Here is a 25,431-nt window from a genome sequence, read left to right as displayed (position 1 = left end):
GCGGTTTGAGCCTCAGCTCACGGCGTGCCATTTATCCTTTCGGCTCGGCGTCAAACATACGCGGCGTAAAGCGCTGGCGGTGGCAAAGGGACAGGGCAAGGAGCTCAAATATGTTGCCTGTCTGTCCTGTCCGTCCGGTGTCTGCTGTCGGTCCCCTCCCGGCAGCCGGGTGTGCTGATGATAGAGGGCAAAATAATTCATCGCAGTGCGCGTCGGACGTGGCGACGTGATCCCTACTCTTCTGGTGCATGTCTTTTGTTACGTTGATGCGATTAGCATAAAAATGGTCACTGGTATGTGCATGCATAATTAGGATTCTTTGGGCGCGGGATGCGTCAGCCGGGCAATAAAAATAATAATAACCAAGAAGAAGATGCGGCATTGTTGCGTCAGGACCTTCGTTCGATCAGAAGCATTTACTTTGTTTTACTATTTTTTTTGCACAAGTGTGTGTGCGTTGCAAGCCGCGCCAAACAAACCACCACTGACAGGGGAAGCTCATCATCATCATCATTCTACTGTCATTCTATTCTACCATCAACTCTACGGCTCCGTCGTTGGCCGAGAGGCGTAATTGTTTATGATCGATTAGTTCCGGCACTGTCAATGGTACGCACACCTCCCCTTGGCCCTTTCATCAAAGGGTGCTAAACTGTGAAAGCTAATCGGATAAATCCATCAAACGAACACCCGACCCACAGTATTGGAAGGGCGTAATGTGGCGCCGCACGAAAATCAGTCACCAAACTCCGGCACAGGTGTCTTTGGCTGCTTAGGCGACTGCTAAATCCGATCATAACACTGCCAAGGCACGCCAGCGCAGTATGTTTTCTCTTCTTTTCATTTTACCCCGGCCCAGCAAATGGCACTGTATTTTGAAGGCGAGCCTAGTCACGGACACCGAACTCCGTAACATTTGTTAGTTTGGTATCCTGCTGCTGATAGCATTAACGCTTATAATCTGGCATGTTTTCATTGCCGGTGCTATTGATCCCTGACTTTTGGACAGACAGTGCAACAAAGCAACAAATGATGCTCGAAGTGCTCGAACCAACCATCAACTAGCTGTAGCAATGGCGGTAAAGAAGCATGTGTTTTGGTAATTTTTGTGGATATTAGGATCATTTCAGTAAAGAGGCTCCTAATTTAACAATACAGATACGTTTGAAGTTAAAATTATATTTTTTGTAGTTTTAAATCTTCTTCTTACCACGGCACTCGGATAGTCAGAGCTTGCTAGGGAGGGACGGTCCATATGAGGCTTGAATCCATGACGGGCATGCTATTAAGTCGTACCAGTTGACGACTATACTACGCGACTGCTCCGTAGCTTTAAGCCTATTCAAAGAATTTTGTGGTAAATGGTAAATGGTTACAAGATACAGGCGTCCCCCGAGTTACGACCCCCTCGAGTTACGACGATTTGCAGATACGACGATTTTGATTTTGACAGTTAAAAGTTGTCATTGACAAGAAATTGATGTATTTTTTGAATATCTGGGCTGATAACCGTTATACATACATTTCCAAAGATTCCACAACTACCCTATCTTGAATATCTATATTGTGTGCGGTTTTTAAAATATAATTATTACATTATCGAACATTATTTTAAATAAAATACACGATATCATAAATTCCAACTCTTCAACTTCGGTTATAAACTTTAAATTCATAGATACTCGACATACGACTTTTTCGACTAACGCCTTGCTTTGGGACATTTTTTCGGTCCCAAATACAGTCGTATCTCGGGGGACACCTGTACACTGATACGGATACAATTCAACTCTCACATCTGCCTTTGAACTCGGCGAACCTTTGTGATCTCGTATAGGTTTCCTTCTTTTTATAATATGCTCCTCTTTATGTCGCAGATGCAACATGTTCACTGTCTCTGATCCTAGTCATTGTTCTGATATGTTGGAAAGTTTAATAACTATACCTGGGCAGTATGAATTTACATGTTCTCGGTTTGGTTCTGGTTTTGATCACAGAAAAAAGGAAACCTTGTGCTAATGAAAATCTAGAACTTTGTTGCAGTAGTGCAAGTTCTAGTGATATTGCTTTAGAGTCCATTTTTGAGTACAATTTATTGCAGTCTTCCAGTAATTCTTTATCAATTATCAGAATCCTTTATAAACGTTTGAATAGAAAGAGGGTTAGATTTTTTTGCAAAATTTAGCAATAAGTGTAAACAGTAACTATTACAATAGCTTAATATTCTGTTGGTCCTTTTCTAGTTTAAAGATACAAACTCTTCAAATGCTATAGAAATGACTGAGGTAGAATAACATTACTCAATGTGCTACGTATATTCCCTCATCATATCTCTACCCACAAAAATGCCACTATCAAATGTTGCTCAATTCAATGTTACTCTTCTATAGCCCCTTCAGTAAACACTTTACCTGTGGCCGTTTGAAGTAAGCCTTCTGTGTAATGTATATGCATATTCGACTGCCACTGCCGTATGCAGCATTGTAGCAGCGCGCAGTGCCGGTACCGTATCATGCCAAGTTTTCCGTGCTCCAAGGATCGTGTTTTACCACTCAACCACAGTATCACTTAAATTACAGTCAATTGCACAGTGAGTGCACGTGTGCACGGCACTTGCAGCACCGTTCCGTTGCAGTCGCAAATGGCAGTGCTATCCCGATGCACTCATGCAGCTAGAGCACCGCGCAAGGATGGATGGATGGATCACAGGAAATTTTCATAACATCACTTGAGCAACATTGTAATGTCAATAAAATGCAAAACCTGAGCATCCCTTGCGTACGTACCCAGCGAATGCGGATGGAGCGGTGAAACGGGCGACACGTACGTACATCGGCACACTCGGAATCGCTCGCCTTTCACTCTCGGTGCAAAATGCGTACACGCACACACCGGCCCGCCGGCTTACGGTTACGGTGAAAAGTGCAATTTTAAAACAAATAACTTTATCCCTGGTACACCCTGTCGACACATTCTGGGGGGGTGGAAATGTTAAACGCAACCATAACGACCAACACGGTCCGTTCTGGTTCTGGATGTGGGGAGTGGACGAAGCGATGGTCAGTTTACAGGAGCTGCAAACACAGGGATATTGAGGGGTGATGCGTTGGTTGGTTGGTTGGATCGCATAATATCGTTCGCAGGTGCAACAAACGTGTAAATATGCAGCCTCCAACACAACACCGGGATCGTTTGATGTGCACGTGCAAGCAGCACCAAGAAGCCGGCACCGGTCGACGGTTGGAGGGTTTTTGATTAAAATTAATTTTTCCCTTTTTACACTGATTACGGATCGGATGGTCGTCTTATGGATCAGGGCCGTCCGGGTGCGACATAACACACAGCAGGGGCATATCCGAAGACCTTTGTGGCCTTCTTTGGAGCGGTTGGAGCAAAATCAGCAAAGGATGGAGAAGAGAGGAGAGTCGATTTCGAGGGACAAAATTACCAATCCCACCCGTGCTGCCAGGCTGCCATGCCTGAACTGGGCTGAAGATGTTAGAGGAGTCACCGTGCGACGAGATGTTGTTGTTGTTGTTGGAGGGTTGCTGGAAAACACAAACAACACGACCGGCACCACTATTGGAGCGCAAGATTCGAATAATTTGATAAATTTACATAAAACTCGTACAGCGGCTGCTCTATTTTGCACTATGGGAATGGTTGTGTTGGTTTTGACGCGTATACCATTTTATTTTATTCGTATCTTGAGTACGTGTATGAGCAGTTTGGCACAAAATAAGATATTTTAGAATTAATATCGCACAACCAAAATTTAATGTTTGTACATTGGTTAATTTATTTTTATATTTATTTTTGTTGTACTGCAATTCATTTGTTTCCATGGTAAATATATAAAGTTTTCTTATATCTGGTTAATTTTCCAATTTGATGTATTGTTGAGTTTTGTTTTATATAAAATTTGAGGTTTTGTTATTGCAACAGAGTTGTACATAAAACTTGTTAAAAATGTACATAAGTGAATCAATCTTACAGAAATACAATTACCAAGAAAGAATACTCGGTCTAGCCGTCAAGAAGAAAATCCACTCAATTCTACTAAATTCTACTAAACAGATTTTCAACTATTTCGTACCATATACATGCCCTTTAGTATTCGATGTTTGCTCCCTGCGTCATTGCAGTTGTGTCAGTTTCGTAAAGTGTAATTTTCCCAAAAACCTGTTCCACGCGCACCAAAAACTCGCTGCTTTACATCGAATCCGGGCCAAGTTTTCGGACAAACAAATGTCAAAAGATGATGAGGACTCTGATTTCCTATTTCATTTGTCCCGCCAATACCCACGATTGACACGGAAAACGGTTCGAAATGAACCGGGGTGGAAAACCATCATCCACCTTCTCCGTCATGACCTTCTGGCGATAGCAGTGTTTGCCTTCGGGTTGACTGCCTGCTTGCTCGTTTGCTTACATAGCCTCTTTTTCCTTCTATTTGCGCTGAGCAAATAACATTTCCCGCCTGGGCCCCTTTTCCGTCCGACCGCTTGCCCGGTCGCCGTAATCGAACCCACTGAACGTGCTCTCTGATAGGCCTCGTACGATGGGCTCTGAACAGCAAACAACAGTTCCCATTGACGTGCTGGGAGAAAAACATATTATAACGCAACATTACCTAAACCCTTCTCTCCTCTCTCATCTGTTTCAGTTCCCATCGAGTCAAAGTGCAGCGCTGGGCAGCCGGAACCAGATACGGGCGGTTCGTTGACGAACAACGAACACGCGAACGGTACGAACGGTGTAAACATCGGTGCGAATGTTACCGCTGGCAACACGGCTACACCGGGCCCTGGCATGATCCCTGGTAGCAATAGTAGCTGCAGTGCAAAAACACCAATTACAACGACCGGCACACCCACGCTCCAGCCGTCGGTGCCACGCTCCTCGCAGCAAGCGTACACGACTACCGGTGGCAGTGTGACGGCCGCCACGCTGGCCGAAGGACAGCGGCTTCTCCTCGCCGCTGTAATGACGGCGGGAAGCGGCAACGGTGAGATCGGAGCGCAGCAGCAGCACGGCGATGGTTCCGGTGGTGACGGGCCCGAACACCTGGCCGGGCTGCTGGGTACGTCCCTGTGCGGGCAGTGCTGTGGTCCGATCTGCGATCGCTACATCATGAAGGTGGTTGACATTACCTACCACGAACGATGCCTTCAGTGCACCTCCTGCTCGATCCGGCTCATGCATTCCTGCTTTATGCGCGACGGCAAGCTGTACTGTCGCTTCGACTATGAACGGTGAGTGTAATTTTTGCTTCCTTTTGTGTAAATCCCCCAAGTGTACGGCGGTGGGAGGAAACGTGTACTAACAGGACACTGTGGGTTCTGTCGATCTAACAACCACCATGTTTCGGTGTGTGATTAGTACACACACACATACACGACTTTTAGAACATCAAACTCGAAACGGCGTATGTGTGTGGGGGGGGGGGGGGGGGGTGGAGGACCCGTGTTTGATGCTCGTGTCATGTGTTACGGGCAGACAAACATAAAATTAACCACAAAATAGACCGTCGATCTTTATGTTTATGAAGCTGTGGGATAGGAAAAACTTAGGTACGTACTGTCCATCACCAGACGTGCGCTGGAATGGGGAGCAAATGGATGTTTTGTGGGTTGTGTTACTCGATAGTTTACAAGCTTATTAAACATCGTTCAACTCGTAGTTCCCGTGGAGATAGAACGCTTGAGAGGATACATTTTAATTCATTGGGATTTACAGTTAAAACGAAATGGTTGCTCTATGCAAGTTGCCACAATATGAATCCTCAATCATAAAAATAAATATTAAAAGTTGGCTGCACTTTTTCGCTTACAGTGTTTCCTCCAAGTAGCAAAAGCTACGTAATACCATTAATACAGTCGTTGCCACCTAATATTGGCTCAAAAGCATAATTTTTTATCAATTTTTGACTCTTTAGGGCCTATTTTTGCCTGTAAGGCATTCAGTTTATACTCTTGTTGGAATCATGATGTTTTGTTAAGGTTTTTGAGCAGATTTTTACGAATTGCAATTGTAAATCACATAAACAGTACAATTGCCGTGTAATTTGATTGTTTGCACCTGAAAATACATGAAAAATTGGCATCATAATTATTTTATTTTAAATTCTCTCAATGAAATTATTCAATACTTAACTTTATTGAATTCAAACTTAGTTTCAATAATTTCAGCTGTTGTTGAAACATGTTCTGACAAACAGTTTCAGAAATTACTTATTAACATAATTATTAGTTAAAAATTGATGCGCACTGTCCAAAATTGATGGCTTTGAGGCAAAACTTGTGACACGCTGTCAAAAATTGGTGCCTTTGGGACAACAATAAGTGCGTTAGAGTAAAAATTTAGCGATAACGGCTGTAATCAATCAATTGCTACTAAAAGGAAGCAAATCAATGAAGGGGGAAGCAAATTTCGGTCCTTTGTTAGCCTTATAGAACCTCGCAAGTATATGAAAGATTTGTAAATTTGCATTATCACATTATGTTTCTTTTTCGATAAAGGCTTTTCAAACAAAGTTTGTTGTTGACAAAAATGATAGTCGAATTAGAAGGGCTCTGATAGATTTCAAAGTGATTTATAATATTCGTTTAAAAAAAACACGTTCAAACGTTTGAAAATGAATTGAAAGGATTGGGGATGTTTTTACTCTTTCAGCTGTATTTTTTGTTTGTATGCATACTGGAATTGATTATTTATCAGAAGTTCTTCATATCGGCAGATTCTAGAGCATGTCAAAAATTTTGCTTTCAAAATTCCCGAAAAAGTCTCGCGAAACTAAAAACTTATCCCTTTTCCACTGAAAGACCCCATGAACAATTCTGTCCATTTCGATAACTATCTGTGTGGGCTATAAATTCACGATCTGTCAGAGCGAATGCGTGTGTGTGCGTGTTTTTTTTTTTTTTTTTTGAATCTATACAACTGAAATACTCTAGATAAAATCAAATGAAATGCTTTTCATGCAAAGCAACTGTGACACCATACCAACAGATCACCGCCCGAGAAGAAAATCTAATTAATCGAACACAAGTGGTTTCGAAATGTGGAATATTTTCACCGGCTATCTGGGGCATACCCACCATCCAACCGGGAATGACTTTCGCATGAATCACAGAGCTGAAACGTTCCAATCAGAATGTCAACGATTTGCATTGCAGGACATTACACTCATTTTGTGAAAGCGCACACAAACCTGCCTCGATTCTGGTCCTGATGAATGAATGGTCCGCTTGTGCCTCAGTTAGCGCACCAGAAATACGACGCCATTTTTCACAGCACTTTTTTTCTCTTCTCCTCAATTCCCAAGTTCCCACCCCCAACGGCAGAAACACACAGTTTTTGGGTTTTTTTTTTGTTTTGTTTTACGATTGTACAAGAGATAGAGGTTTTATTTTCTTTTCATCGCCAATTCCCTTTACCCTGCTGCTCCCTTGCAGTCGTCGTGCTATCGGCTAGAAGCACCACACATAAAAATGTCTTCATCCCCGATACATGGCAGCAGTTTGCGTGCAAAGTATTTGGAGCAGCTTGGAAATCCGGCCAGCCGGAACCGAAGCGAACGAACGACACCGATTCCACCACCACCACGCCCGCCGTTTCTCTGGGACGGAAAAATGGCTCTTCAAGATAGAACAAACAAATAAATTTGAAGATTTTATTGTTATACTTGTTTCGCTTCCTTCCCGTGTCGTTCTTAAGGCTTTTGATTCTTTAATCTTTGCTCCGGCGTGATGTTGGCAGCATGAAAACCGGCGACATTTCGGGTGAAGTCATGTAGACATCGTTTACAATCGCTCGTCACACCCAGCACAAGCACCACTCTTTCCAGCGCAGCGAATGAATCCTTGCCGTGTCGGAATCTGCTCCTTTGTGCCAGCAAACGAAATCCATCCCCAGCATCATCAAACCGGCTCCGGGTTTTGCCGGCTTGTTTTCTCGATGAAGAAAGGCAAACACGACGACGCCCGACGATACACTCCATTTTATTATTGTCTTTTGCCGTTTGCCTAGAAATGAAACGTTTCTTGGTTCGTTTTAACCCCCGCCAGAAGGATCACAAACGCTGGTTCCCTTCTCCCCCGCTCCTCTCTCCCCACCGCTATCCCTTTACAATGGTGGGACGGTTTCCATCGAGATTTCCATTCATGCGCATGTGTGCGACAGTTAAAGAGTGGGATGGGGAAGCGTATTCGCGTAGGGAGTGGGCGCAATAAGCAGCAGGATGGGAGCATATCCTGAACGGATTTGGATTGAAAGGGCGTAAAATGTCAGTGAAATAAAATGGAGCGTATTTTAACACGAGCTTCTCAAGAAATCAGCATAGATTTGTATAAAATCAAGTTTTTTTTTGGTTACTAAACGTTCTGCAATGTAATCTAATGTTTTGCTCAACGATATGGGATACATTAACATTTTCTGCATATATTTGACCTTGTTACAAGTACAGAAGTTATACCATCAAATAATATGCCGTTAAAAGTTGTTCCTTGTTACTCTAATTGTCACTCTAGTCAGGGCATTAAATAAACACCCAAACTGCCCTTGGACACAAATACACAAATGATCACAAACTATGAAATGAGGCAACCCCAAATAAAGAGAAGAAGAATATTGAACATAATGTTGTTTGTCCTTTGCCTTTTTTAAACAAGAAAAAGATATTATGGTTTATTTATATAGATTTGTTGAAATACAAGACAAGCAAAGATATTATGGTTTATTTTTATAAATTTGTTGAAAGACAAGATTCTATACCCTCGTTAGGTTTCCTACCATTTGGCGCTTAAACTAGATACTTGTTACACGAGATGCTTATAATTCGTTAGAACGAATCAGCAAGCTGTTCTTCTTAATGTTGTACATGGCATTTAAGTCTTATTCATTGAGATCAACTCTCTATGGGAAAAATAGCGATAATAATTTAAGTTGGTTTTTGTTGTTTGAACCGTTTTATATGTTGCTTTATTAGCAGTTGTCGTTGTCGTCGTATAATATTATTGTTTAAGTTATTTTGAAATATACAAGGTTTCCAACGATTTATTGTTTGGTTCCCATAAATGTTTGGTTATTTCCCATATTTTTTTGGTGCGTTCCCACGATTTTTTGGCAGTTTCCCAGAATATTTTGATCCAATTGTATTGATATCCAATCGGACGATACCAATAAATTATGGGAACGAACCAAAAATCTATGGGATGCAATGAATAAATCGTGAGACGATGAATTATGGGAACTGACCAATAAATCGTGGGAAACCCTGTAATACTTTGAATCTCGCATGATCACTAAAGTTTAAATGCAACAGACATTGTTTTGAGTAATTTATCATTTGATAGGTTAATCGGACTCTTTTAAAGCTATGGTACTATTACATAGCTTCTTACCGTAGAGGTGAATGGATAGATTCTGGGGCAGATCATCCAGCACGGTAACTAATCGGCCGCTTACCCAAGACCCAATAGCCCCGGAATTGCTGAGGAGCTCTGAAAAAAGCTCCCGCAATATGTATTCTCCGATTGAGTATTCCTTTATCAAGCTTCCCACTGGAAACTACAGCAGGGCTTATATGAGTATGACAGACTCTACTCATGTTAATCCGCCTTTGGATAAACATTACCAAAATCATCCCATTTATTAAAACATTACAGCATCTCAACAATAAATGAATGTAATGAAGGGTTGCATTTATTAAATGAGGCATATTTCTTAACATTCATCCAAGAGCTTAGTCTATTTTGAAATAGGGTATCGATTTTCTTTAAATTCTAGCGACAATATTTAAAACAAAACAAATCAGTTTATACAGTGTATACTACTGTACCAGGTGTTCTGTGTTCTTTGTGTTCTGCGCCTCTGCGTATAACTAATTTCGATTGTAAAGATTATGCTTTTTTATCTAAAAACGAATTGTTTAAAAAAAATCCAACAAAGGGGTCCTTCACGATTCTAGTCAGTTTTTTGTATGGAGTTTGACAGTTGGAGGCTGAAATTATGTCAACACTCCATACAAAACCACACACAAAACTAGCCTGCGATTTTCAGTCTAGATTATTTCAGTCCCAAAGCTAGCTTTAGATTCGAGTGCCAGCTCAAATAATTGGCAAAACAAGGTGGTGTTTTCATTTATCCCAAGGTGCATTAAAGAGATCAGGTGATGGAATCTAGAATCAAAGAGTATGTAGTCCAGGTGGTCTCATAGCATGTTTTTCATAACCAAATTTGAATATCACTTTTTGACAGGATGACTGAAAATCTTTGTTCAAACTAGCTTGCTGGAGGTTTGACGAATACACAAAATACTCTTAAAATCTTCATTCAGAAGCAGAAGCGATAAAAATCTGCTTTCTAAATTCATACACCTTAGGATAAGTCCACCTGTACATTATACCCACTTAGATAGCTACTCGAAAACTGCTATACAATGCAAACAGCTGACAGGCTGAAATTTTAGCCTACGAACTTAAAAAAAGGGCTTCAAATTTAAAGTTTGATCACTTGGACAATGTTGTTTATCGAATTGTTGTGCATTCATGCACACTAGCATATTACCCCTTCAACTGCTAAGTTGTTAATAACTTATAGAAAGAGTAGTTCTTTTTTTCTCATTTTTCGTTTAAACAAATCCTGAAATCTGGTTAGTAAACGGATGATTCCGCTTATGTTAGAAGGAACCACACGCTTTTAGGAAGTGGCACTAAGCCCCTACCAAATCACAACTCGCTTTGCAATGGTACCGCATGCAACCCGCAAGGGTTCATAACTCGTACCTTTATTTTACATTTGTGAGCAACCCTCGGTGCATATTCTACACTTACGCTGCACGATCTTCATACCACACCACTGAAGAAGAGAAACGAAAATAGAACAGGGGACGCCGGAAAGAGAAAATATGTATGTGTGTATTGTTTGGTGAATATGATAGATTGAATTTTAATGGCAATCACAATGTGGTGTAAAATAAATTATGGGCAATTTGTCAATTCTTACGTGCGCGGTACGTGAACCTAGGACAACGAAGGATACCGCGCAGCAAGAAGGATTGATTCATCGTTTTCCTACACCATGTCCAGCATCGTTGAGCCGTGGCAAGTTTACAAACCCACATTGAGCCATTAGCAGTGCACGTGGATAGCAGTAGGGGAAAGGGCTAACACAAGCAACACATAACACCGCATACACCATAACGCAGTACAGTGAAACGTTGAACAGGCAGGCGATAAATGTTCCAATCGGGGTTTGATCGTTGTCCTCTCTACAACGGCAATGATAGTACACTATTTGGGGTTTGCTATTTTTTTCGTTTAACTCTTTTCTTGTCATCGCAGCATGACTAGTTTGTTTCATTCTTTTTTGCATTTACGCGTGGATTGTCGGTAAAATGTCTGTATTCCGTTTGTTTTTTTTTGTTGTGTGAATGAAAATACCAAAAAGCGAAAGGGTAACCGTCTATGGTTTGCAATAAAATCGATCATCATTCATCTAACAAACGGAAGCATTGTTGTTTGGGGGGTTTATATTGAATTTTTAAAGAATGAAACACACAAAATGATGAATCCAGGAAAAAATAGTCAACTTTTTGGAATCATTTGTCACATGTGGCATAAAAAGAGGCTATATGTACGATAATTTACCATAAATGGTTCAAACAATTTACATTTCCTCTCAATACTGGTTGAGCCAACATGGTTCATCACTCCCGACAACTTCTTCCATCCCATCAATTCGCTCCGTTATAAGCATTCAAAGAGTCGTTAGCAGCAAACGAATCGTTTTAAATGTCTAGGAATTGATAACAAGAAACCGTGAAATAAACGACCTTAAAGGTTTCCCCCTTTCCGGACTACTCAGGCCCCTCCTCCTCCGGTCGCATCGATAACGCCATACCGGAAGCGAAAGTTTTGCAATGATAATCTAAAACCGTTTAGCTAAAATCTGTGCCGCCGTTACCCGCCCCCACCGCAGCTCGCTTACCCGTACTTTACCCCTTAACTCTCCCGCAGACTGTACGGCCGGAACAGATGCCTCGGATGTGGTGAGAAGATTGGTGCCGACGAGCTGGTAATGCGCGCCCTGGATAATGTGTTCCATCTGAAGTGCTTCATCTGCGTCGTCTGTGGCGTGCGGCTGCAGAAGGGCGATCAGTACGTCATCAAGCAGAGTCAGCTGTTCTGCCGGCCCGACTATGAAAAGGAGGTGGAAATGTTCCAGGGCTACAGCTACGGTAGGTGGACGACGACGGGAGGGTGGCATAATCGCGTTCGCGTCTAATGTTCGGAGCTAATGGCAAAACGATCTCCTCCTGCTTTCTCTTTGGCCTCTTGTGGGGTTGCGGCAGATGATTACTGCTGTGATGACATGTTCCAGACACGCATCGACGGTCGCCGCGGGCCGAAACGACCCCGGACCATTCTAACGACGCAACAGCGCCGCGCCTTTAAGGCTTCGTTCGACATATCACCCAAACCGTGTCGGAAAATTCGCGAAGGATTAGCAAAGGATACTGGACTGAGCATAAGGATAGTACAGGTAAGGCAGGTGTTTTGGGGTTGTTTTGGGGAATAACTGGAGCTGAATTTATCCGGCAAACAGCAACGCTGATAAACAACTTCCATCTGCGACATCACCTTGAAACCCATCCAGTTTATTGTACCATTTGTTCTTTTATCCTTCTAAATGACAGGTATGGTTCCAAAACCAGCGGGCCAAGATGAAAAAAATCCAAAAGAAACAGCTCAAGGAGGGTGGCAAAAGCTCACACCATGGCGGAGGCAACGGCAGCTCGGGCGGCAACAAAAACCACAACGGCAACGGTAAAGGGAACGATTCCCAGGAAGAGCTGTCAGATAACGAGAGTGCTGTCGGTGGTAAATTATCGCTTCGCATCAAAGACGAAAACTCGAGTAAGTGTACGAATTGTTTTGCTCTCTCTCGCTCTCTCCGCCCCGGAAAGCAGGGCGGAAGAAGTCAATTTTTCACATCGACAACTTCGAGTTGGTTTGCCACATCCGTACAAAGAATCTCACCACCGGCTCACACCCCGGCTCAACTCCTTCAGTATCAGTAAACAGGAAAGTCAACTTCAAATGTCTCTAGAAAACGGATCACCCCGGCTATGGGGAAAACAACCAGATGTAGCTGGAATTTGTACCTTAGCACCTCCGCATCTAGTTACACCACATTTGCATTTTTACCTTTCCATGGCTTTCCCAAAACCTGCCAACCTGCCGAGTGCCAAAAGACCTTTCCACTGTGCCACAGTGTCGGCACAGGCATATTTCAAACACCCACAACGTTTAACACTTTCTCGCAGGCACAAACATAGAGATCAACACCCATACCTAGAGCGCTAGCCTTCTCCTTCTGCTACTGTGCAAAGTCACATGGTGAAAGGCGGCTGGGCTTACTCCCTCGAAGGGTGGCTTTTCAATGAGCTTCCAAAAATATCATAACAGTCGTGACAACCGTCGTCGCCCGTCGTTTAAGTTAACCGGGCGTATCTTCCCTTTTCGACGCGGAAGAACGACGGGTGACGGTGTCAAATATTCCATTCCAACATTTCCCATTGCCACAGTTCGCAGTGGCTACGTATTTTACACCGAAAAGGTGTCGAATAGGAGGGTGGTGAGGATTTTTGGCACCGCTTTAGACTAAGTTTATCCTTTCACTGTCACTTACCTTTGAACTTCAGGGTTGCCGTCGTTCAATCCTTCGGTAGTCTTTGGTTCAGAGAAACTATTGGCAAGAACTTTGGAAGTGATTTCAAATTTGTTGATGCGTCACATAGATCTTCAAAGATCTTTTTTGTTTCGATTTGTATAGTCTGGATACATAACAGACGATTACGATAGAAAATAATAGCATCAGTAACATTTGCACATCATATTATTCTGTCTATGTAATATTCGTGTACAAACGATCTAATATTTTTGTATATTAGTTGTGTGTAAAGTTTTCTAATATTTCAATTTCAGTTTGTAGTTTCAATTGTAGAAACTGAAATGTATTCCCATAATTTTAAATTATTTGTTTTAACCTTTCCCAATTCAATAGATTCTCATGACAGACTCTCGCCAGCCGCGTGTGAGGCTCTCCAGGGGCGTCTTGAACCAATAGGCCTTAGTTTGGATGCCCCTGGTCTATTGTATGACTGACCAGATTCCCATCGTGAGTTTAAGTCTCGTATGGATTGACTATCCCGCAAAGAGCAAAGTAATTAGTAACAGAAAACGAAACCGTCACGCATTACAAGCAGTTTGGAACATGGTTAAGTTCACGTGTAATCGAAGCAGAAGTAGCACAAATACATATGCTACCTTCAGTTTCAAATAAAATTAAAGTAGAGCATATTTTCAAACATTGTGTTAATGCCATGGTGTAACTATTGAACACAACATTTCAATTACGCTATTTGGGAAGTCCTTTGGGAGACGCCTTTGTTTTAATTAGCTTGTTCGTGATAAATTGCTACTCATAACTATCTAATGTTTCGTCAATGTTTTCTTGTAATAACTCAAAAGTGTAACTTCAACAAACAAGATGAAATCGTTTCGTTGCAACGCTTAAATTTATTCCTCAAACTACGCTCAACATCTTCAACAGGGTCAAACAATTATCTGCACGATAGCTGCAGTGACAACGAAGGCACAGTTACCGACAACGATGGCGGCCCGTACGGTGGCTCGGCAGCCCGCCTTGGTCTTGGCGGCTCGGACCCATACAAGATCGTGAAGGAAGAGCTGGATCTCGAGGACGACTACTTTCGCATGGCCATGTCTACACCCAACCACATTCACCACCATCATCACCATCCCAACCACCAACAACAACAACAACAACACCACCACCCTCACCATCATCCGCAAGCACCGGTCAGCAGTGGCCGGTTCGGTGGGAAATCCTTTGCAAATGGTAAGCAATCCAAACAGTAGCAAAACAACTTTTGGTTCCGGTTGCCCACACAATTATTCCTAAATTTGTCGACCACAATCACCTGCACTTTGTCATTGCGCTATTCCAGCGGGACGTTGCTGATAGGGTGAGGGGAAGGTGTAAAATAATGCAAACAAAACATATCCCCACTCGCATGACTTTCAATCCCCAGCTCCACACACACAACAACAGGTAGCTCTGAAAGGGAAGTGAAAAAACATACCGCTTTTTACGCCTAACTTTGTTTTTGCGATCGTTTGTTGTGTGTGCGTATGTGTGTGTTTGCGAGGGATTTTTCACAAAACTTTATCCACACCGGGCTTTCACTTTCACGTGCCCGAATGTCCTTTTGCTCTCGCCACATGAGCCGCATCAGCGGGTTGGCTTATGATGGTCGCAGTATTATGGAGAACACTGAAGGGAACAATATAAATAGCAGCTACAAAAAAGCGGCGAAATAAAGCAACACTACATGTCCAACTTTTCGACATACATACGCACATGGTGCTGTGACAGTAAGCGAGGTGTTAGTGGTTTAACCGTAAACAGTGTCGCAACAAACGAGCGAACACAAACATAAACTACCTTTGGTGACAATGGAATAAAACAAACACAATTTCACCCCTCCCCGTACGTGTGTGTGATGTGTTAAAATGTGTCTTCGCTTTGCTTCATAGGAGGTCATCTTGGGTGGAACACATGGGAAATGTATACAGCAGTTAGGCTGTTCTTAGTTGTTCTTAGCACTTAAATGTTTAAGTCGTTTATTATAAGAATTACTTTTAACGCTACCATTTAAGCGTTTACAGCGTACGGTAATTATCCGCAACATGCAGTACTTTTCATACTTTGGTGCGTAGTACGCAACTACTTTTCTCTTGACAGTTTGATATGTATTTTTACAATTATTTTAAAGTGTTGTTGTAATTCATGCATTTGTAAATTTTTTTAAATAATTTTATTTATGCCAGATTTTTAGCCTTTTCCATAATTGTTAAATGAAATTAATATTTTATTTAATAATGAATGAAAATCGTAAAACAAATGATGATTTATTGGTTTTAACTTTTTTGCAAAGATGTGAAATCTTTTACCGAATTCCTAATCGACAGTATAAATCTTTTATCCTAAGAAATTCGCTATACTATAAAGGTTGAGATAAGCTAGATAGCGGGGTTTTTACAGTAGCATGAAATTAATGAAGTCAATGATGTGTATATTTCACAAAAAAAAAACATTTTGCTGCAGTTTCTTTATGCATCCATCAGTGCGCACTCTATCCACTAATAAATCCCAGCTATTTACGAATTTGCGTACCTACACGATTCTAGCTTTTTGCGCCAAAGCTATCAGCAGTCAGAAACAAAGAACATGCAGTATATTTTGCACAAACCATCGTCTCATGTTCAATCTAAACTTCTAAACCATCCAACCAGCGCGGGTAAATCACTTCCATCCACACATCGTAAACGAGCAAAAACCATTCTATATCTACTTTGCAACCCAAATGTTTTGCTGATTTCGTGTGCTTTAGCTCCCACACACACACATGAAGGGCAGCGTAAAAGAGTGTGTAAACTTTGAATGCTGTAATACTATAAACCCTCCAAACGCATGTATGGTTGGCAAAGCAAACCACAATCGAGCGCTGTTGTGCTGGGCGAAAAAAAAGACATCGAAGCGAACTGAACTGGTCTGTGCTGTGCAGTCGTAAACATCGTAATGCCGGTGGATTATGAGAGTTATGTTGCTGCGGATGAACAACCTGCAAACAATTTGGTTTGAACCGGTAGATTGAACGGTTTATTTGTTTTCAGTATTTATGCGCTTCTGTCTGTGTGTTTGCATGTTTCTGGAAAGTGGATGCTTTTTTATTTGATTCCTTTTTTACTTCATGTTGAATTTAACATTCATCTGCGTGTTGGAATAGCAATTTCGAAACGATTTGCTATGAAATTTCTGTAAGCACAAATGTTTTAAAAACAGACCCAGAATTGTGATGCAGATTCCAAACATGGAAATTGTATAACAACTATTGAAGACAGATATAAGCTGCATGAATGATAATTCTTGAAATTAGCGTTGAAATTTGGAGCTAAGATTAAAAAAAACTATAATTTTACACATAAATTGGCTCTTCATCGCATAAATTGAAATATAAAATGTTGTTTAATTTATACATTCACATTGTAAATATCAACAGAATTACTTTATAGAAAGTTATGTTTGCTAGTAAACATATTTTTTGCAACGCATTTGGAAAAGTTTGGAATTTTGTGTTTTTGTATTCATTATTCAAAACTCCAAAATCTATGATCAGGAATACTACCTGAAGTATACTACTGTTTTACTCATCTTGAAAACCAAACCATTAAATAAAATACATTTTTAAGTGGAATGTATGACGTAGGAACGTATGGCGGAACGGTCCACTCGGGGTTTGAACCCATGATGGGCATGTTGTTAAGTCGTACGAGTTGACGACTGTACCACCAAACCGACCCAAAAGCATTAATATATTGTCTCAAAAAAGACAACTGAGTGAAAAGTATTCGCAAACTACTTATCAAGAAGTTGCAAATTTTCGGAGTCATGGAATATTTCAAACATATTGTCCAAGGGGACTGCGTCAAACATATTGCCTTAGGGGACTGTTATTAATTTTAAATTCCTTTAAAAAGTCAAATCAAACATTAAACTAGTATGTGTCTTGCCTTTACCATCACAGAACTACGATTTAAAGCTTTAAACACCTGTTTAGCTTAGCCCATTTCCATATCAATTACAGGCGGTCCCCGAGATACACGGTTATTGGGGACCGAAAACGGCCGCAAAATACCGCGTATCTCGAATTTCCGCGTAAGTCGAATCTCGTAATTTCCAGCCAAAATATCACTAATTTCCGTGTAATTTTGCAAGTAGGGGGTGGTTTTAGCCACCAAATTAATTATTTGATATGTTTCTAATGAATTGAACAGTTTTAAACCTTTTTAAATGCTATTTTACATTCGATCAATATGGAAATTATTTGGTATTTCACAATGGATGTGTCAAATCAGTACAATTTGCTCCAAGAACTGTCAAATTTTGAAAACCGCGTATCTCCGAATCCGCGTATAAGAGGTACCGTGTATCTCGGGGACCGCCTGTATTACACTTTAATTTGATACTATGTTGGGAGGAAATTAGAACTGAAAAACGGTTCCACCCTAGCTACGACTGTTTGTAGCAACTGAAACTCTTGCAAACGTAAAATTCATTGAATTCTTTTCCAAACTTCTTTGTGTGTGCTTCGTGTTCCCCATTTGAAAGCAAAATATGGCGCCATGCTCGGGGCTTCACGCCAAACCCTAACTGCCGGACGCTTTGTCTGCCTATTCCAAGAATTGATCACATCTTGACATTTTTTTCTTTTCCTTTCTTTCTTTTGGTTCGCTACGATAGAGAAGCGAATTCTTTTGTGTTATCGTGCAAAACGTACAAAAAGAAATCTGAAAGAAAAACCCAAACATCTTCACGGGTTTTTACGTTTCGTTCATGCTTCGCGAAACCGTCATGGAGACAATTTTCCGCCACTCGAACGCATTCCATCGCTACTGTTACCATTTTTTTTTGCTTCATATGCTCGGCCATTGTTGTCTTACTTGAAGCAAGTTTTCCGATCAAACGCGCCTAGCTCTCTAAGTTTTCCAGTTGGTGTCACCGTGCACGAAGGAACGAAAGTTCGTGCTGACGGAGATAAAAACCCGTTGTACAATTCGTGACATTTCCGTCCATATTCTTTCCATCTTAAGAACGACAGTTTTGTGAATCACGGTGCTGGTAGACTACTAAAACCAACAGAAAAACGATCAACAAGAGCACTCAAACAAGAACGCCGGGCATAAGGATGTTGGAAAACTTTTACTTGCTGCTTGTTTGCTGAAGCTGCTAACAAAAAAAAAATGTTGATCTTGGGTTTGTTTCAAAGTTTTATTCTGTTTTCCTTATCCCCTTGCATAATAAAGTAAAACAAAAATAGAAAATAAGATTGCAAAAAAAACAAGTTGAAAAGTTTTCACCGCCTTAATCGACACCTTAAGGTGCATAATTTACGTGCCAGGAAATTGTTTGGAAGTGTTGATCCGGTCAGGTTTGGGCCCCGTTTCGGAGTGAAAGTGTTTAAATTACAACTTTAAAAGTGTACTGTTTAACAAGTTCAGAGCATCATTCTGAAGGTTTGGTCATTTAAACTACAACGCTTATCTTTATCCATCTTTGTTTCTCTTTTTAATCATTATTTTAATTATAATGATTAAACAGTAAAATCTCTCTAAAGTTTAGTCTCTTCAACATGAATTGATTGTTTAAGAAAGACAGGTTGTCAGTTGATGTCATGGACACTCCATAGCAAGACGATGATTTTGTTAGCCGTCTCTGAAGCCTTATAGATACTTCACTATAATTATAATTGCCTGTAATGTCTTGAAATAGCTTTAAAGCTGTAGTTATATTATATTTAAATGTTGGCTCAAACATTGTACTATCTACACTGCGAACCAACATGCTACCTGTACTTTCGATATCACCCAAAAAACCGTGGAAAGATAACTATGAAAAAAATCAATAACATTTCCTTACCTTTGGCATACCCCAGCCTCAGTCATTGCTCATCGCGTTCGCTTTGCTGTTCGGGGCAAAAAAGACCACCAAACCCATCCAATCCACCACCGCCTACTGCGAAGCGCAAACACGAATTTCCCGCGTGGAACAACTTCAGACATCGGACATCCTTCCCGTAGGATTTGGCTACTAACTGCTCTCCCAGTCCGGTGCCGGTGGGTGGTGAACCGTCGCTCGTTTCATGAGCTGCCTTCTTTCTCAAAAAAAAGCATTCCACTATGCCTTTCCTACTTCCCCACACACACACAAACACACACCGTTTCGCTTCTCTTGAACAAACCCCTTGGTAGGTTCAGAAAAGAATGCTTGCAAAAGAAAATTCCTTCCCATCTCAAAACAGGAAGGGAAACAGGATGGGACGGGAATGATTCGTCCCTTTTTTCTCAATGGGGTTTCTACCACCGACTACAGCTCGAATATGGCGCTGCCCCCCAACTGGTTTGTGTGTTGGCAACGGGATTTTCCTGTATGCGCTGGTTATCGGCAAAAGGATGGCCGCCTCTTTTCCCTTGATGCTGCTCGTATTGCGAAGCGTATACACCACATCCTTGAAAAAGCTTTGAAGACGGTAAAGAATAGAAAAGATCCCCAACCGGCGCTTGTACGCTGGAAGATAGAGAGTGAGAGAGGTACAAGAAGAGAAAGAAAGGAAAGTCTTGCGACGCTATTTACCGAAGGTATTAGCAAAGGAATTCATGGCGCGTTTCCACACGATACACACACACACACACGCTTGCACAAAGCCACAGACAAACACCTTGCAGCCTGCCGTTTCTTCCGTTGAAGCTGTGGTGGTTTTACCAACGGTGGTCCAAAGCGCCGGCAGATGCTTGGGAAATGGACGAAGATTCATCGTTTTGCAGAAGAAGCTATCGTTTGAAGCAAATCCTACAACATTATTCGTTTCACTGCCGCGCTTCTGGCCATCCTTCCTCCCCGGCAGACGGCCCGCATTGCTCTTTCCATCGGATCGGAGCTTACTCCATCATAAACGAGCTTAAGCCCGTAGGATTTTTGTCCGAGATGTGGTTCCTGCACTCCCTGCCAGCAACGGTGTCGTCGGGCGCCAAAGCCAACGAAGGGAAGGATGATGTTGTGATTTATTAAGTTGCACAGGATTTTCTCACACCAGCCCACCCGTAGTTACTACATCCCATCGGGTGGAATGAAGAAGAAAATAAGAAAAACTGGCCAAAAACTTAAAGCTGATCGTCGGAGCTCGGTGCGTACAAACACGAAGATTCACTCGTTTCCCCGTTCGTAAGCAATCGTACGACTCACCGTAAAAACCCTGTAAGACAAGGGACCATTCCTAACCGTTATGTGTGTTGATGTGATTTAACGCTGTCTGTGGGGTGCTTGCCTTTGCACAAATCGTGATGGTACGTACCCCGGAAGTGTTGTATCACCCACCAAAACCCCGCCGATAATCTGCAGCAAAACCCAACATTTCCTCCTTGGAGGTGGCGCATCTTTTCCGTTGAATGTGAAATAATTTTACACCATCGCAATTCATGTTGATCCCGAAACATTATGAACCATCTTCAGGGAGAGCCCACGTCCACATCGGTATGTGGGAATGTGGCCACATCGTGCTGTTAGCCATACAAATAGTGCCACCAGCAAGGTTGGCTGGTTGAGCCATTTGAGGAAATTGAATAAATTGGACAACCTCTGCACAGAAGCAAATGCATCCGGAGGGTTGCCCGTAAACAACAGGTTGTCCTAAAAATAGATCACCAAATATGATTCCGAACAAATGGGTTAGTGCGATAGGGGGTGATGATGGTGAGGCGAGTAAATGGTTCTATAAATAAAATTATCCCTGAACCAGTTGCAATATAAATATTATACTGCGCATTATGCATGAAGATCATTCTCATTATGTTTGGGTTTTTATTCATTTCTGGATAGATTTGTTCTTATTATTTTTGACAGATATCATTATTTCGTATTGCATGAAAGTGTCATAATAATAACAAAAATATGATATTGTTTATGTAATATTAAGATAGATAAGATCATTTATGACAAACATATATCTAAATCAACTACAATTATTACGCCAAAAAATTTTCAAAATATTCATAACGGGGCCACCTATAAAGTTTCCTTCTTATTAATCTACCTAACAACTTGACTCGTTTTTTGGCCTTGAGACATGCACTAGTTTGCACAAGCTCTTTAACTGAATGCTTTTTCTACCACGTTATGGTGTCATCAAAAGTGAATTAAATAGATAATGTTCAAATACTTCAGATCCGATCCCACTTTATATCAAGACTGGGGCAATTGATTCTTCAATTATTTAGAGTCGATTTGTTCTCATAGCAACCACAAAGCTTTTGCAACATACTTGGCTTTGTGCTGACCAAGTGACAATTTTGACATCTAGGGAGTACAAAGTTACTTAGGCATTGTTGTAATGTTATTGCGCGCAACAATGTTGCTCTGAAATATATCTGAGCTGAGGTGGTCTATGAATTTTGCTGGCAACATTTAGATTTAACTTTGTATAGCGTCACAAAGTGGGAGAACTAACAGTTTCGAGTTTATTTTGTATCATCCATTTGCTGAATTAAGCGTTGAAATAATAATATATACACCAAAAATTGTACTACATATAGTAATGCTCAATAGAAAATGTTGCTAGACCAAAATAAAATTGGTTTGAATTTGGTCAGCAACAACGTTGCGCTAGCAGTCAAATCCATACATTTTACCAGCAACAATGTTGCGCGCAACAAGATTAGACCAATGCCTAAGCAACTCATTACTCCCTATCTGCAAATATCCGTAGAAATATCCAAAGTCTATATAATACAGAGGTCAATGCATAGCTTGATTTTGGTCCACCATGTTTAAAGCTTATTTTTGACAGTTAGATGAAAAGTGTTTGGCGCGTATTTTCGATTTGTAGGAATTTAACGGGGAAAGAGATGTGATCGAGATCGATTGCGAGATAAGACTAACTTAATTTTATTCTGTACAAATTCAACTGGAAGATTTCGTGGTAGTAGTGTAATGATCCTTACATAGCGTAGGTAGTATAAGTTTGTAGTATTAGTGTTAATAGAGGAACGCGTATTAGTTTCGCAATAGACACGAAAGCGTAAAGGTGTGTACGGAACCTTACAAAGGTTAAAAGCTTTCGGCACTTTACAGTGCGTTGCAGTAATACGCAAGGTTGCCACAAGTGCTTACAAACGATTCCACACAGCCAAACACTTTTTAGAGCCATTTGGGCATTTTATGCACAGAACCTAGAGTAACTATACATTTCCTTCTCATGTACGTGGCATGGATTAGTTTTTTCAGTAGTTCATCACTTAAAAACGACCACAATCAGAAATCTAGCCTCTTAGCTTTTGTCCACCTGAGCTGCACATGATTTCATCCTAATATTGGGCACTGACCTTGTTATAATCGATGATTGCATTATAATTATATCTTTTTTATGTTCGCCAACTTTTTTAAGTACAAAATTATAAACAAACGTTGTAAAAATGACCAAAAATTCATTGAGACCACTGCATGCACAACAACTAAAACCTCAATGCATGCTCATCTATTGAAGCTTTTTCATCGATCTATCAAAACTTTTTCCACGCTTTTTGATTAAATGTTCTGGATGACTGGACCTCTGTATTATATAGACTTTAAAAAAATACATCAATCAATACATGGCTACCAAAATTTCATGGCTACCACGGGGTTGTCCCGTGGTACAGTCGTCATCTCGAACGACTCAACAACACGCTCGTCATGGGTTCAAAACTACAATGAACCGTTCCCTCGTAGTAAGGATTGACTATTCAACTGCGTGGTTATGAATTAAGTCTCGAAAGGCCGGCATGTCCGCGTAGGTCGTTACGTCAAATATAAGTAGAAAAAGGCTACCAAAATTAGGGCTTAGGAATCACCTGTAGTATATGACCAGTATTATTCACCTCCGTTTTCAAAAGCTGTCACTGGTTCTATTTTCATCACTATAATTTTCAATTCCTTCGATATTATTCTCAATGCATGGGAGGTTTTATTGCAATCGCTTTTTTTTAAATCAAATATAACAAATATCTATTTCAACACTTAAAGTTTCACCAATTTGGTTCTATTAAATTAAATATTACTACCCTCATCTAAAATGAAAACTTTTCATCAAATTTAACCACATTTCCAACCCTTTGATTTTGCTTATCTATTGCGCTACGAGAACAGAACACCATGGAAATGCAGGTATAAAGACGGAAAACATGACACTCGACACGACACCAATGCTGACCGCGAACGGACCACCGCTAGACTACGGTGTTTCGCTGCAACAGCTAGCCTCGTCGCTAAATGGGGTAACCGGAAATGGGGGTCCGGGTGCCGGGTGCCCAACGCCCCACGATTCCGTCGGTCCCATGGTGAATCCCATCGATCGGCTTTACTCGATGCAGAATTCGTACTTTTGCAACCAGGAAAATCCCATCTCCTGCCCATCAACCCCGACCGGACATCCTGGTACGCCGCCCGGTGGTAATCAACATCGTCCAACGCCCAATGGTTCGGCCTGCCCACAGCAGCAGCCGAATCAGTTGCATCTGCAACACCCGGGATTGCAGCAATCGGCAATGCCACCGCATCATTTCCCCGCACCGTCAAACAGTGGCCCCAACATGGGAGGGATGGGACAGCACATGGTCGGAATGTGCAATCCTTTGTTAGATCAGCATCAGCACCAACAGCTACAACAACAGCAGCAACATCAGCAACAGCAACAACAGCAGCAGCAGCAGCAAGAGAGCGTCATGTAAGAAGGATGAGCTGCAGTGCAGTATACAGTGGAGGCAGTAAATGTTGCAGCAAAAGAGCAAAAATGCAATCAGACAAATGATAATGTGCAAGGTGGACTCAAAGCGGAAATTTCTTTCATTTAAATAAGTGAAAGTTTAGTTACACATAACTTGGAAAGCGTTTTGTTGCTTTTTTATCGTTATAATCTATCCAGGCGTAATAACCATTTTGCTTTGCATAAAAACTACCTTTTTTATTCACCCCCGTGCTTTAAGCAAACAGCGCAGTATCCACTGTAAATAAATAAACACCAGCAGTACAGTGCTTTACCTAATCGTATAAACAGCTCTCCGCGTCAAGTGCACAACAGTATCAAATTGTCATCCGTCAATTTGCTGAACCATCCACTGGTGCGTAAAGGGTTGGTAAAGGTGACCACAAGCAAGCAAGCCCAAAGGACATTGATTTCGACATTGACACATCGTAGTGAATCAAGCATATACTGTCAATTATCATGCGGTTGAATAACATCGGTCATTGAGAGGTGACATTGGTGAATGGTGGCACCTTTCATTGCAACAAAACAGTTTGAGGTTTGAGTGAGGCGAGTGAGAAAACCGAAAAACTATCAACTCTTTCGTGCACCGTGCACCGTTCGATGATGCTAGTGGTGGTAGCTTTTGTACTGAGCTTCATCAAATTACACGCTCATACAGTAAAGTGAATGTAGCAAAATTTAAAGAAAACTGCAATCTGCAAAAAAGAGTTCCGTTCTACGTTCAGTATGATTGATGTGTAATAAGAAAATAACAATCATGTGGTAACTATTCAAACTATCAGACTTTTAATTGTGTTTTTTTTCTTAACTTTTTTCTTGAAACATTTTAAAAGTTTTCATTCTACAATTTGTGGTAAGTATGCAATACATTTGGAAGCTAGAAAGAACGACAACGGTAGAACTTGATTTTACTAGTAATATTTTTATTACTAAAATATTTTGCTTTATTTTTAAGCTTCTTATAAAAGATTGACTTGATTATG

The 25,431-nt window shown here is 41.1% G+C and overlaps 1 protein-coding gene across 1 annotated transcript in view; it reads left to right on the top strand.

The window, feature by feature from the left end:
* LOC120948457 (uncharacterized) overlaps positions 1–25,229 on the top strand; it is a 31,979-nt gene extending 6,750 nt beyond the window's left edge. The window contains exons 2-7 of the mRNA XM_040364801.2: positions 4,667–5,255; positions 12,021–12,241; positions 12,356–12,546; positions 12,701–12,920; positions 14,620–14,928; positions 23,830–25,229. Of these exons, the coding sequence (XP_040220735.2) occupies positions 4,667–5,255; positions 12,021–12,241; positions 12,356–12,546; positions 12,701–12,920; positions 14,620–14,928; positions 23,830–24,410 (2,111 nt within the window). The 3' untranslated portion in view covers positions 24,411–25,229. The remainder of the gene's footprint in view (positions 1–4,666; positions 5,256–12,020; positions 12,242–12,355; positions 12,547–12,700; positions 12,921–14,619; positions 14,929–23,829) is intronic.
* The last annotated feature ends 202 nt before the right edge of the window (positions 25,230–25,431 follow it).

The sequence above is a fragment of the Anopheles coluzzii genome, chromosome 2, assembly GCF_943734685.1.
Source record: "Anopheles coluzzii chromosome 2, AcolN3, whole genome shotgun sequence".
Classification (NCBI taxonomy): domain Eukaryota; kingdom Metazoa; phylum Arthropoda; class Insecta; order Diptera; family Culicidae; genus Anopheles; species Anopheles coluzzii.
This window is presented reverse-complemented; position numbering and strand designations above follow the sequence as displayed.